We start from the raw sequence: 15,119 nt of genomic DNA, 5'->3' as shown, positions 1-15,119 counted from the left end.
AATTTGAGTCAAAAAGTGAGTACCAATACAGAAACAATTCAGGATTTGGCACAGGAACATATCTTGGTCGGACAAATGGTGGAGGAAAAGGAGAAAGCTGATGTTGTGAAACCAAAAGTAGTACAAGCGGGATCCTTAATTTCTCAGAAGCAAATTGAGGATTATAAATTGAGGTCTTTCATGATTGAACCTAGCAAAAGTCAAATTTTGAGGTTTGGATCCCGGCTTGGATTGAAGAAGGAAAGTTGGAAAGAACCCTCTATCCAGGGATTGACTGACTTTTGGGACATGGACTTGGGTTTGAAGGAGCCTGAAGTTTTGGGGGCCTCTAGAATTGGAGGAATCCTGAAATACGTCCTGAAACTATTTATGGACTTTACTTTTAACTTTGGAAATCTGGCTGAACTGTCCAGAAGGAACAAAAGTATTGCTAGGTTGGAGTTTTCCCGAGATTTGCTCCTGAGCATCAAAGAATATGAAGAAGACCTGCAGAAGGGACTTGGAAAAGATTTAAGAGCCTCGGACATAAGATCACCAGGTTGATGGACTATATGGAACTGACGGAAAGGACTGGCAGAATCCGAAGCCAGGGAGAGGAGATAGTGGAAGATTACTGGAAAATTTAAAGGGTTTATTTAGAAATATTGTTAAAGTAATGACTGTTAGAAAAATGGTGGAATGATATTTTATGGATTTAGCAGAAATGCTATAAGAAGTTAGGTGCATATAAGTAATTTACCCTTAATGGGAAATAAGGTTAAAGAATATGCTATTTATAATATGATAGAAAATAGAGAAAGATGGAAAGGATTTGCTGAAACAAGTACTAGAAGTGGGATACAAAAAGGGAGGTGTGAGGAAGTCGAGGAAACAAGGGAATGAAGGACAGAGTATGGAAAAGGAGGGATGTTTTTAAATTGTTTTTGTTTTGCTTTATTTATGTGTCTAGTTTAATGGGTTTAGGTTGGGTTTGTATTGTTTATATATTGTATTGTAGTTTTGGCCTTTTTTCTTTCTTTTCTCTTTTTTGTCTTTTTCTCTTTTTCTCCTACTTTTTTGTAACTTTTAAAAGTAATAAATATTATTTTAAAAAAAATAAATAGTAGCACCGAAGTGACCTACCCAAGGTGCAAGCCTGGGCTGTGTGTCTGGAGGTCCTGGGCTGCCCAGACAACAAGACCCACCCCCTTGGCCTTGCTGATGCGGTTCAAAGGAAAGCAGAGCAAGACGTTTGGCACCAGCTTGGCTGCAGGAGTTGCTAGGAGTAGGCGTACAAGGCACCATCCAACCGTCTTAGGGACTCCACTCCAGATTTGTGTAGCGTTTACTCCAGAAGTTTAGGGTCAGAGTTTTCCTTCACCTAGATGTGTTGCACATGCAGAAACTGTCATATTGACGGTAGGGCCCACTATTGGTCTCGTCTGCTCAATCTGCCTAACTCACCAAGGACTTGAGACCCATCCACTACCCTCATCTGGTTTAGTCGGACAGCTGAAGCCGATCCTGGCGTCTGGCCACTGGCGCATGCTGGCAGTTTCTGGGAGCCACAAGCGAGATCTGAGTGCAGGGTGGGGACCAAAGGTGGATAAACTACCCCAGAAGAAGCACGATGTGCCCCTACCAGAGGTACTATAATATAATTTAATAATTTATTATTTATATCCCTCCCCTAACACCCAATACACCCCAAAACAATATTAAAATATACACCTGGTACGCAGGCTAAGACCCTACCTGCCCGCGAACTGTCTCGCCAGAGTGGTGCATGCTCTAGTTATCTCACGCTTGGACTACTGCAACACGCTCTACGTGGGGCTACCTTTGAAGGTGACCCGGAAACTGCAATTAATCCAGAATGCGGCAGCTAGACTGGTGACTGGGAGTGGCTGCCAGGACCACATAACACCGGTTCTGAGAGATCTGCATTGGCTCCCAGTACGTTTCCGAGCACGATTCAAAGTGTTGGTGCTGACCTTGAAAGCCCTAAACGGCCTCAGCCCAGTATTCCTGAAGGAGTGTCTCAACCCCCATCGTTCTGCCCGGACACTGAGGTCCAGCGCCGAGGGCCTTCTGGCGGTTCCCTCATTGCGAGAAGTGAGGCTACAGGGAACCAGACAGAGGGCCTTCTCGGTAGTGGCGCCCGCCCTGTGGAACGCCCTCCCATCAGATGTCAAAGAGATAAATAATTACCTGACATTCAGAAGACATCTTAAGGCAGCCCTGTTCAGGGAAGTTTTTAATATGTAACGCTGTACTGTTTTTAACACTGATTGGGAGCCGCCCAGAGTGGCTGGGGAAACTCAGCCAGATGGGCGGGGTATAAATAATAAATTATTATTATTATTATTATTATTATTATTATTATTATTATTATTATTATTAAAACAATTTAAAACATTATTTTCTGTCAGCGGAACAATACCCATTGAAATCCACCCATATACTGTATTTTTTATTTGCTGTAATCCACCATGGAAACACATTGAGAGGCAGAGTATAAATTCCTAGAAATACATAATATTAATAATGGCTTCATGGATCACTGCCTTGCTGTGGCGAAGGGGCTTGAATAACTCAGAGAAGCTATGAGCTATGCCGTGCAGGGCCACCCAAGATGGACAGGTCATAGTGGAGAGTTTTGACCAAACGTGATCCACCTGGAGCAGGAACCGGCAAGCCACTCCAGTATCCTTGCCAAGAAAACTCCATGGACAAAGGCATCTGACCAAACTGCGGGAGGCAGTGGAAGACAGGAGTGCCTGGCGTGCTCTGGTCCATGGGGTCACGAAGAGTTGGACATGACTAAATGACTAAACAACAAAAACAACAATAATGACTGCTTTTGTATTTTCCTATATCAGTTATTTTTTGGGGGGGAATTAATTCTTGATTTTAAATGGCCTAGCAAACTCTTTAGAGAGAATACTTCTGCTTATGGATTGTTTGTTTGCCATCTTACCAAACGTTATTTTGAGCTCTCTGTTCACTCTCTGTTCTCTGACTGCTTCATTGTCATAACTCACACATGGCTATTTTGTACGCCAACCAACATAAATACACAGGAAGTAAGATAGATGTACCCAACTACTTGTAACTTTTCACTCTCATTAGCATTCTGGTGAAGAGAATGTCATTCTCATAAATGTTTGCAGAAGGCAGATAAAAAAGGTACTGAATACAGTCGGTGCTAAATTGCAGCTTTTGTTTGATCTAATGCTTGCAAATTATTTTGCAATATTCATATCTTGTTGCAGTACAGGAACTCCCAAGTGCAAGTGCAATCATTGGTTTTTTTTAATACATGACTTCATCTTGCACACTTTTTCTTAATTGAAGAACCATTTTGTTCATGAACAAATCTATTTGTATTTTAAAAGCTCATGTTCACGTAATTCATCTGATTTTTATTATTATTAAAATGCTTTGTTTATTTCATCCATTGACTCATAATGTACAACTCTAGAGTTTAAAAGAGTACTGGCAACTATTTGCAATTATATGACTTGAAACAATTATTCCATTAATTAATTGCTTAGATTTAAATAAATTTGCAAAGAATTGCCAAAACATTAAATATAACTGCATTTTAAGCTATCAAAGGAAGTCTGAAATACTGTAGAATGAACAATAGTTGCTACTCAAGGGAAAATACTACTTCTGTTATTTTTTTCCATTTTGTATTAAAATAAGAAACTAACATTAAGGCATAATTCTTGTTGGCATGGTAAATTCAAGAGATATGCCTAGAATTTGGCTTGAAATGACAGCTAGAATTCCACCCCCACAAAACCCCTATCTTCACATGCTATTGTTTGGGGAATTTGGGTGGAAAAAAGGGTGACTACCAGTCAGTGGTCTCTGGGGTTCTTCTCTTGGTGAGGGCAATGAATATAGTTTGCCTCAGCCTATAAATGTCTTTCCCAAATGCTATTGAAACACCCCCCTCTGTTTTACTACTTGCAAATGGGGTGGCAAAATGAAGGGGGTGCCTTTCAGCTGGGCCCTATTTATACGACTTCACACTTCTGCTGGGGATTCACATTATGGCATTCTTGTTCTTGTAAATAAATCAGATAGAAATGTTAAACACGCGCAGGAGAAGAGATATTCACCTAGCCTGCTTGATATGCTAATTTTGAAAGTGGAAGAAAATTCTCTGTATGAACAAGGATTTCCTCATGTGAGCCTTTGCCAGCAGGCTTAAGAGGTAGCTAGACCCCAGGCTCAGGTCTGCCATATCAGTGAGTACTGGGCTCCAAAGAGCAGGCATGCACTGAACTTGCAGCCCATCAATTAAAATTTGCCCTCCCTGATTAAAATGAACTTGCGAGATAATCTTTTGAAGCTTTAGCTGATTAATCTATGATTAAATCTTGCAACCCAACCCTAGTTTAAAAATGGATACAATTTTTCCCGTTTTCCTACTAATAAATGGACAGAGCTGCAGAGACTACATAATCAACCATACAAGATGCATTTGAATACGTAATAATAATTCAAATCATGATTTGGTGCATGAGTGAAAAGCTGTCCCTTCCTCTCATATGCAGGGCTTCATATATTACTTCCTGGTCTAATAAAACCATAATTTTGCGGGGACATCTGAACGTGCAAGCTATGACACGGGATAACAGTCCAAGCCAAGGCTACAAACCATGATTTGATCCTGGTGTGTAACACTCACATATTTATCACTTCAGGCACATTGTGGCCTGATTAGCACAGGCAGAGGTGGAAGGGATCAGGAAAGGATGGAGAACTTGGGTCCATGCCTTCAATACAGCCAATACTCAGATGCAAGTAACAGTTGAATTGCTGAGCTACAACAAAAGCCTGCCAGCAGCAGTATTACGGATGTTCACTAGGAGTGGGTCAGGTGAGGCCCTGGGGGAGGGGGGCAAACCAGCAGGAGCACCAGATTGGACCTGCCAGTGCAGCCACACAGCCCCAACCTTGAAGCCGCCTCACCTCTTCCTTTCCCAGTGGCACTGTCACCGCCACTGAGAGGCTATTGTGGTAGGTCCACCTTTCCAGTTGAGCTGCTCCTGCTCAGGTAGGTTTCTGTCATACTGTAAAATGACCATTCTGGAAAAGAGCACTAAGCGTGGAACCACCACACAACATTGGGGGCCAGTTTTTTTGATTACATATGTAAGTAGGCTTTGGGTATTTATCCTGAATCAACCAGCGTGACAGCTGGTTGTTTTGCAGTGTCGATCCTGGGTTAAGGCTCTCCCAGACAGGGGCGACCCCTTCAGGATTGCCATCTTGGGGGTTGTCATGGCCCACTGACCCCCAACTGGGCTTCCAGGCAGAAGCACCTCCCCCTAGACCCCTTTAATGGGGTACCCCTGTCTCATGAAAGTTCCCAATTCCTCCCCACCCCACCTAGACTAAGGATGCAATGCCTCATCTGCCAACAAGTTGTGACAATTGCTATATGGTAGGCAAAACCTTCCAGACGGGCTTGATTTTTCTGCAGCAAATTCCTCCCTGGCCCCAATACAGTGACCAAATATTTCCATAGCAAGGTCATACTCAGAACGTGCCCACCCACCTTTGTGCAGGGCCATATGAAACACAGGATAGGAGGATGGGGAATCCAGGTCTGACTGAGCTGACAGTCTGGCCCTGAGTGAAAACTAGGGATAGAAGTCTTCCCTCAGGTCCACCATGAAGCCCTGCCACTCCCTGCTTGTCTGTGATAGGTCTGTTCAAATGCAGCTTGCTTGTGATAGGTCCATTTGACTACAAGCCTCCCAGCAATCTGCCCGGCTAGAGGAGAACAGAGTGTCATCTCCCAACAGTCAAGTGGGGCTAGAAATTTGCCCCGGACTCAGAGCACAATCACCACTAACCATCCTACGTATGTAAGCGGTCCTTATTGCGCCACAGTTGAGAATTGTGGTGAACCTACTTTTGGGTGCAAGTCATAGGTAAAGGGACCCCTGACCATTAGGTCCAGTCGTGACCGACTCTGGGGTTGCGGCGCTCATCTCGCTTTATTGGCCGAGGAAGCCGGCGTACAGCTTCTGGGTCATGTGGCCAGCATGACTAAGCCGCTTCTGGCAAACCAGAGCAGCGCACGGAAACGCCGTTTACCTTCCTGCTGGAGCTGTACCTATTTATCTACTTGCACTTTGACATGCTTTCGAACTGCTAGGTGGGCAGGAGCAGGGACCGATTTGAACCGCTGACTTTTGATCGACAAGTCCTAGGCTCTGTGATTTAACCCACAGCGCCACCCACGTCCCATGCAAGTCATAGTATGACACTAAAAAAAAGCTCCAGTAATATTTAGCTCTAAGAAAATGATAAATAAGGCTAAACCATAAGAAATTATCAAAACCATACTCTTCACACGTTGCAGTCAAATCCTATACATGTTTATTCAGAAGCAGGTCTTAGGCTCCAATAAGACCCATGAAACCCAATGAGATTTTTTTCTGAGTAGACACATAAGAAGACTAAGCTTTTTTAACCTCTATAGATATACTTCTAAACTGTCAACTCATTAAAAACATCATGGTGGTATGCAATAAAACAGACTTATGAATGCTATCATTGCTTCAGAGACATAAACATGGAATATTCTGTATGTATCAATAAATTATCAGTTGCACATGACATGCTTTCTTTTCACCATATCTGAAAATCTGATTAAATTTATGATTAGAATAACACTACTGTTTTTGGATAAACAAACAATAACATGACTTTTTTGTGGTTTATGAGTACACCAATGCTCTAGATATATTCCTGCCTACCTGCATAAAGGAGGTCCTGATGTGCTGAACAGGTTTCTAACAGTTCAACAGATTGAACCAAGCTTGGAAGCTCAGCACTAAATGTAATGAACCTGCTTAAATGAGTAAAGAAGGAATTGACGCTACTATTTCTTCGTTAATCTAACAACTGTTTCTTCTCTTCTGTTATTTGTACTGGGAGGAACTTTCACAAAGATTCCATTTGAAGGTTTATACACAGAAGACACAGCTGGAAGGAGTATTGAGAAGGCTCCATTTTTTATTTTTGCACACGGCTGTTGATAAATGCAACAGAGAGCCTAGCGGTGGCAGAAATTCCACCAGCCATATGCATGATCAGTATACTTGTGGGTAAGCCCCTTCTTTTTCTCCACCTAATCTCAACCATACTAGCATGCCCTGTAATACTGCTAGCCAAAACCCTGAATAATGTTCAAGTCAGACTGCAGTATACATACAATAGACAAGCTGACTGCTGCAAAGGAAATCTGCAGAAAATTTTGTAATGCCCTTTGAAGTCTATTCTTTGAAGATAGTACTGAAATGAGCTTATTTGTAACAGGAATGCTTTTCTTATTAATGTCTTTTATATTAAGGCATATTTTCCATAGATTAACATGTCATTTCCACCTTGGCATTAGTTCAGTTTAAAATAACTATTTATTTCAGCAGGTTTTCTCTATTTAGCACCATCAAGAAAGTTAAACAGATCACTACAAATCATTACTGAGTAATAGAAAAAGCATTTTAGATAAAATACTGGAGCCACTTTCATCTAACTCTGCATCAGTTCAGCATTATAAGCCGTATTTTATGTACTGCATTTAGATGGTTTTATAAACTCATTTGATTACTGTGCTGCCTTTAATACTTTAAATTCCTGAAAGAATTTTCCACAGTCTTATGAACTAGTTAAAGCTCAACTGATTGTATTAATGTCGACAATTCACTGTTTTATCTGTATTGTTTTACACTGATCTGCAAGGCAGGCCTACCTGGATGTTAGTCAGAAGGGTTTCTATGGAGGACAATCCATCAGGAAATAGAAAAGGAGATGGAAAACCTGGAGGTAGCGGCTGCCCGTGCCCAGTTAGCGAAAGTTTGTCAAGGCTGTCTCTTGCGGTTGGTGTGGAGAGCGGGGTCTCATCTGTATGTGATTGAAACAAAAATATAGAACAAGTTACGCTTGTCTGTTTTTATTAGACCTCAGTAATGGCTTCCCTAGTGGTTTCCAGAACATTTATTGCAAATTGGTTCCTGCTATCAGGAGAAAATGCTTTCTGCTGAATTTTCTTTAATGAAAAAGCTGTGGAGATACAACAAGATAACATTAATGAGTAACTTTATAAGCCTTTTAAATGCAGTCTCTAATGAGACTGAGTTTACAGTGCCATAGAATCTTTTTAAAACAAATATTATCTCACATATACTTGTGATAATATATTTAGGCTGACTTTATGGGTACCTTCACAATTATCTCATTTTAGTCTGTGCACTATTTGGATTGACAATAGAATATTTCCGAGGATGATACATATTTTATATTGCAGCAGTGTGTTTTATGCGAAGATGATTCTCAATTAGTTAACCCATAATCAACCATCTCCTTGATTTAGGAAGTGCATGTAAAAATAAACTTCCATGGACACACACACACACACATAAAGGGGGCAAGCAGCTATGGGGACACGCACCGAGTGGTCCTGCACACACGTTGCTGGATAGATGAATGCTGCTGTCAGCTCCAACAACTATGCTGGACGTTGGGGAATCATTTCCAGATATCTCTCCCACTCTCCTGGTCCCAAAAGTGCCAATCATCTCTTGAGTGGGGGCCTCATGAATGGGAACATTCATGCAGGTGTAACTATGCATGGCAATATTTCCACTGGAATCTGTATTAAGACTGAGTGTTAAAAACCAAAAAACCGCAACCCCCCAAAGTTACGTATTTTAATTACTCTTAGAAAGTAACACATTTAACATGTTTTTTCTCCACTCTATGTGTAGGTATGTACGTAAGGTCCACTGGCAACTTTGGAGGTTTTCTATATACTTCATCATAATATTGCAGTTGCCTTGTCTCTCTTCCACAATCTAAGGAAAGGCTTTGAAAAATGTTGCTGAATATGCCCCTGATTTGTAAAGGTAAAGGGACCCCTGACCATTAGGTCCAGTCGTGGCCGACTCTGGGGTTGCGGCGCTTGTCTCACTTTATTGGCCGAGGGAGCCGGCGTACAGCTTCCGTGTCATTTGGCCAGCAGGACTAAGCCGCTTCTGGTGAACCAGAGCAGCACACAGAAACACCGTTTACCTTCCCGCCAGAGCGGTACCTATTTATCTACTTGCACTTTGACGTGCTTTCGAACTGCTAGGTGGGCAGGAGCAGGGACCGAGCAACAGGAGCTCACCCTGTCGCTGGGATTCAAACCGCCGACCTTCTGATCGGCAAGTCCTAGCCACTATGGTTTAACCCACAGCGCCACCTGCATTCTGCCCCTGATTTGTATATGAGATTAAACCGTGCAACACTGTATAAAAATCAAGGGAGGAATTCAGTGTCATAAAAGCATAGCAGCTTGCCAGGAGGAACGACCTCCCTCTCCTCCCCAACAAGCTGGGGGGGGGGTTCTCCCAGTGCCCCCCCAGCCAACTTTGGAGGTAAGGAGTTGCCCCATTGTGGGAGGAGAGAAGGAGAACTCTCTTGCTCAAGAATAAGCTCTGTTCTGTTGTTCATCCTCCAATTACTCCCAGCTGCCTCCACTGTCTCCTCCACTGTCTGCCTGTTGCCTTGCCTCTTTCTTCTCATTTTTCTTCCTGATTCTTTTGCCCTGCCTCTGGCAGGAACCTATGCATTGGTTATTGAAAGCTGCCGCACAGCCTCTGATTTGAACAGATCGTAAAGGCAAAGCAGCAGTGTGGATCCAGCATGCCCCGCATCTGCACTACTGGATTCTAAGTCTTTCTTGGAATCCCTCTTCCATGCCCTGATTTTGTTGTACTAGAGCATACATCACCTAAGCATGCAGGTACCTCCTTCTTGTTGCTTTGTGGCCATGTTTTTGCAACAATACCGTTGGCATGCATTAGAAAGAGTGGTATCTGTCACCCTGTAAGCTGGATGCTCACACAGATTCATTACAGGCTCCTCCATACAATAGGTTTATTCAGCATTTATCCTGATATGCTTGTACAAACATTACACAGGGCTTAGATATGCTTGGTCTTTATTGAGCCTTTGCTATGTTTTGCTTATTGGGTTCATATACTACAATGAACATTCACCCTGCATTCATTCAGATTTGCTTGCAGCATGTTTAGACATTTTCCCATTAATAAATTTGTCCCACATTTTCCAATGTATTTCCCTCTCACTTTCCTACCTGCAAACAGTCAATTTCTTTGTAAAAATTAGTTTGTTGTGCTAAGGTGACAGAGCACTTTAATTGCACAAACCTGCTTTTCCCCAGCATGCTTTGAACACTCCTGCAAAATACTTGCTTCACTTTGTCAATGACTACAAGCACATGTAGTTAGAAGCCATAGTTTAACACTAAATGAATGAGCAGAAAGGGGCCTGTGCAAAGTGCCTGGCTCACACCCCCACCTCCACCCTTTCACAGATCCCTGGCTTTCACTGAAGACCAACTTCAAGCCATGGATTATGAAGCTGGCTTGATGAAACAAACTAGAGTTTATTGTAAATCACAATTCCTGGTTCACATGTAAGGCTAAGCCAGGAGAAACTGAATCCTGGTTTATTCACCCTCTTGAAGGAAATGGAAGCACCTGAACCCACAGGGACTCACGCACATCAGGCTAAACCATGGTTTAGTGCTTTCTGTTAACCCTACAAGTATATACAAGCCTTTAAACTAGTACATAATTGTTAGTAACTTTAAACATTTCTGCTACATTCACTGCAATGCTTGTGAAGGTTCTCTTACATTCTTTCCTCCAATCAGAAGCAAAAAATAACCTAAGCATTCCTAAAATGGTACTGAATTGCATTCATTCCAGTGACTAAACACCATTTTTACTGATTAACAGTCGTTTCATTGAACCACAGTGGAGAAATAAGAGACTTGAACTCAAGCTGAACTTATTTTAATGAATGTTTAATTTAAGGAAAAATAATCTGACATAAAGTGACTTTGTTTTCTTTACGTCCCATGTGAAATAAACTTTGAATGTGACTGTATTTGAAGCAAAACAAATGTAGATATCATACACAGGAAGAGTGGCTATTTGGCGATGTGAGATAAGCTATGACCGAGGGAGGGGGAAAGGGGGAAAAGGTTTTAAAGGGAATAACAACACATACTGTAAATATTAGCCAATTAAAACACAACCATAGATCACAGTAGCATTAAAGTACTTCAAAATATGTCCAAGAGCCCTCCATTACAATGCTGTTAACATTATGTTAAAGTGAATGGATGCTCAAGGCCTAAACCTCTTTCAACAAACCCATCCAAGGGACAACACACAATTCTGCTATAACCCTATTCACACATTTCTGCCACACCTCCTACTACCAACATCTTTCTTCTCCAACAACCACTGGGGGGAAGTGAGCAGAAAGCCTGACACCTCAGCTCCTGCTCTCAAGCAAGGGGTTCGCCTGATCATTTGTGAGCAGGAGCTCGAACACTGGGATTTCTCCTCACACAACCATGCATAGCATGTGGCTACTGGGGGAAAAGGGATAATGTTGGGCTGGGGCTAAAAACATGGGCCCACATGTTTATGTCCTACACATGAGCAATGCAATAATAGGATTTCTAAGTCCTCTCCTCTTAGAAGGCTAATTGAGGAACTGGGTAAATTGGTATGTTTATTTTGGAAGCCAACAACTGTTTGATATTATAATAGTACATCCCTAATGCACAAAGTCAAGAATGGACATCCCTATTTTCATTCGAAAAACATTGGAGGGTATGAGCAGGTGGAAAACAACTGTATGGATTGTTCTTTATTCTTGATGTATACAGTATACGGCTGAATGCAGAGATGTGCTGGTGAAAGAAATTAGGGCAGTAGCATTGTTCTGTTTTTTGCTGTGGGGGCATGCATTTAGCACATGTTAAATGCCCATTAAGTTGTGGGCTTGCATTTTATTTGGAGAAGTGACAATGCAACAGAATTATATATATAAAGTCTGCAAGTTGTAAGTATGAAAAGAAATCAAGGTGCAGTAGTATCAAAAACACACATCACGTAAGGCAGACATTAAATTTGACACCTGGAAAGAGTAACAACTGTCACTGGAAGAGCAGAACTGCTCACTCAGGGCCTTACCACCACATCACCTTCCCTCAAGACTCCTAGAATTTGTAATCTTGCATGTTCATACAGAGAATATTTGTTGGTAAAAATGTTTCAGACAAAAAGCTAGAATATTATGATGTATGAATCTAAGTGCCACTTTGATTTCTCCTTAAATTGTAATTAAGTACTTGAGATTATATGTGAAGGATAAGGAATATACATATTTTTGTGGATTTAGGTGCATATTAAATGTAAGGTTTTTGACATGTGTTTCATTATCAGTCTTAGAGAATAATTATTTGCCCCAAAACAAAGCCCCAGGGAGAAAGAATCCTCAAGAAGAACAGCTGGTATTTTGCAAGTCTCAGATGATGAAGATATAATATTAATGTGTGAAAACTCTTGTATATTAAATGATCTTTTTTGTTTTTACTTAATTGTTAAATATTTTGTTTCAAACCTCAGCAGGGAAAAAATGATCAAAATGGCATATTTAGAATATACATAAGCTGCTGCGTAGCAAATATTAAATTCTGAATACCAGAAAGAAAACATGGGTTTTAATTAATTAACATAAATTCCTATGTTGTTACAACTTAGTTTAATGGACAAAGTGCTAAGAGGAAAGCCCCCTATACCAGCATAACAAGTCTGACTATTTAGGAAGTGACATTCTGAAATGTATAGGAATTGTGCTTCTGAACCTGTTGTTAATTGAGACCTGCAATCTGTGGATTAGCTCCAATACCATTTTGCTATGTCTACGCAATTAAAAGACAGTTATCCTAGCCCAGAGGAACTTCACACCAGCAAGCAGGTTTCCATGTGTGTATCAGGAACCGTGAGTGTGTACATCCATACAACATGACTTCCAAGGAGTAAAGCACTGTAGTCTCATTCCTGGCCTTCTATAAGCAAGACTTGTGTGTTTGAGGACATTTCCCTCAGGCTTATTTACTATTACAACCCAAGTCCCCATAACTGTTTGCCAACCATACTAGGCGCTTCAGAAGATCACAATTTGTGTAGGCCTGAAATAACTCTTGGATACCCTATATCAACTTTCTGGTTCCTGTGAGGAGGAACTCCCACCCAATATGTCTTTCTGAATACATGGAGTATAGTAAGCAAAGCTTGGTGCAAAAGGCTGAGATCCATTCCTCTCTTGGACACATGAGCACTTGAACTCTCAAGGTTTTCTGTTATACAGTGCAATCCTAAATATGTTTACTCAGAGCTAAGTCTCACTGAATTCAATGGGACTTGTTTAGGATTACAGTCAGAGTTCATTAATCTACTGGGAAGTTCTTCTTGTGAGCAACACTGGGATGAATGGGGCTTGCTCAGTGGTGCTCTTACGCAGCTCCCATTCATCCCAGTGAGTCTCATTGAGAACAACTTCCCTGAGAATTCCTTCCTATTGAACACAGCCCTCCACAAGCACATACCTCAGTGTGATGTGCTCATTTCATTGTTTGGCTTATTATTTGCCTTTCGCAGATATGCCAAAACTAAAAGGAACTAGCAATGTTAATCAGTGTGTTCATAAACAAAATTCAAAATGAAATCAGTATGCAGTTTTATACCTGATGTGATTTTTGTGGCAAGTGCATTCATCAAATGTCTGAAACAAGCTGACAAAATACTTCCATTAGCAAGTTTCCAGTGGTATTTTCATGCTTGATGTTCACTGAAAAAACACTACACAAGTTTTAGTTCTATCTTTCACGCCGTATTTAATTATTCTCCATTCAAGTCAACGTTTGTGTTTGCTTCTGCTGCTGTGACACAGGCCTTCAAGTCAGGATTTTTCAACTGTATGCCTTTACATATTCAGATTTTTAATATATTGTACAAGGTACCAAAATAACCTCAACAGTGTCCCATATTTGGATATGAGAGAGAGAGAAAGAGAGAGAGAGAGAATATCCAGTCATAGTTGCTGCAATACACCAGCAAACATTCTGATGGTGCCCGCCATGAGTTACATACAAAATGCAGGAACTGTAAACCTGCATTCTCAGGTCCTGTTCTTCACGCCTAGAAATTTCTTCCCAGAGATCGCCATTATTCTAACACTTTTATTAAAAGGTTTACCAAAACCTGAGTATGAATGCCAGTTCAGAAGTTCCGTACTTAGTATAGATACAGTGGTACCTCGGTTTACGAACTTAATCCGTTCTGGAAGTCCATTCTTAAACCAAGGTGCACTTTCCCTAATGAGGCCTCCCGCTGCCGGTGCCCTTCCACCGTTCGGATTCCGTTCTTAGACTGAGGTAAAGTTCGCAAACTGGGACACCACTTCTGGTTTTGCGGAGTTCGTAAACCGAACTGTTCGTAAACCGAACTGTTCGTAAACCGAGGTACCACTGTATTTTATAGAATGAAAGCGGCTGTATCACTCACAACTCTGCACATAATGTACTTATGCTATACACCCCTCGCTCCCAGTTCAATTCTGAGTAACCTAAGGTAAACAGTTCTTGTATCCATTGATTTAGAGTATAAAATTTAGCAGTTACTAGTTTAACACAACCTGGAAATAAGACCATAAAATCAGAGCCAAAGAATCCCTGTGATTACTCTCTTAACTAACTAATAAAGCAAATGAAGACTAATAAAGCAATGCAGAATTGGGATGGACCAGACTTTATTGGATCCTTACACCCCTATTTGTGAATGAGACACAGAAAGTCTATTTATAAACTGCACAGTCTCCCTCCTTCCCTTTTAGTAAAGGTATATACTAAAATGGTCTCATCACATAATCAATACAAAAAAAAATGGTAGGTGGAATGAACAAACAAACCTGTCAAGTTAATAATACATTGAATTATTCTATGAACTGTGACCATCTGATAAATTAATTTAACCATGACAACCAGATAGGGATACTGGTATTGCTTATAGCACTAAAGCCTCATTTGATTCTGCCATAATCTGGGTAAGGAGGGAGAGGAGGGAAAGAAGAAAATAAAAGCCTTAACAGAAGCCAGTTTGTAGAGAATATCAGGTTATAATGGCACTATTCAGAAAAAAAGTTGAATCTTTGTATTCATGTATTGCTTAAAACATTTCTTT

General features: G+C 41.1%; 1 protein-coding gene across 7 annotated transcripts in view; it reads right to left on the bottom strand.

Annotated features, from left to right (window-relative positions):
• Nucleotides 1-15,119, bottom strand: part of DACH1 (dachshund family transcription factor 1) — a 340,610-nt gene that overhangs the window by 41,629 nt on the left and 283,862 nt on the right. For all 7 annotated transcript variants that reach the window (XM_053384684.1, XM_053384681.1, XM_053384682.1 and 4 more), the window contains one exon: nt 7,763-7,914. In XM_053384684.1, coding sequence (XP_053240659.1) covers nt 7,763-7,914 — 152 coding nt within the window. The remainder of the gene's footprint in view (nt 1-7,762; nt 7,915-15,119) is intronic.

Source organism: Podarcis raffonei, chromosome 4, assembly GCF_027172205.1.
Source record: "Podarcis raffonei isolate rPodRaf1 chromosome 4, rPodRaf1.pri, whole genome shotgun sequence".
Lineage (NCBI taxonomy): Eukaryota > Metazoa > Chordata > Lepidosauria > Squamata > Lacertidae > Podarcis > Podarcis raffonei.
Note: the sequence above shows the minus strand (reverse complement) of the source record. Positions and strands in the feature narration are given on the sequence as shown.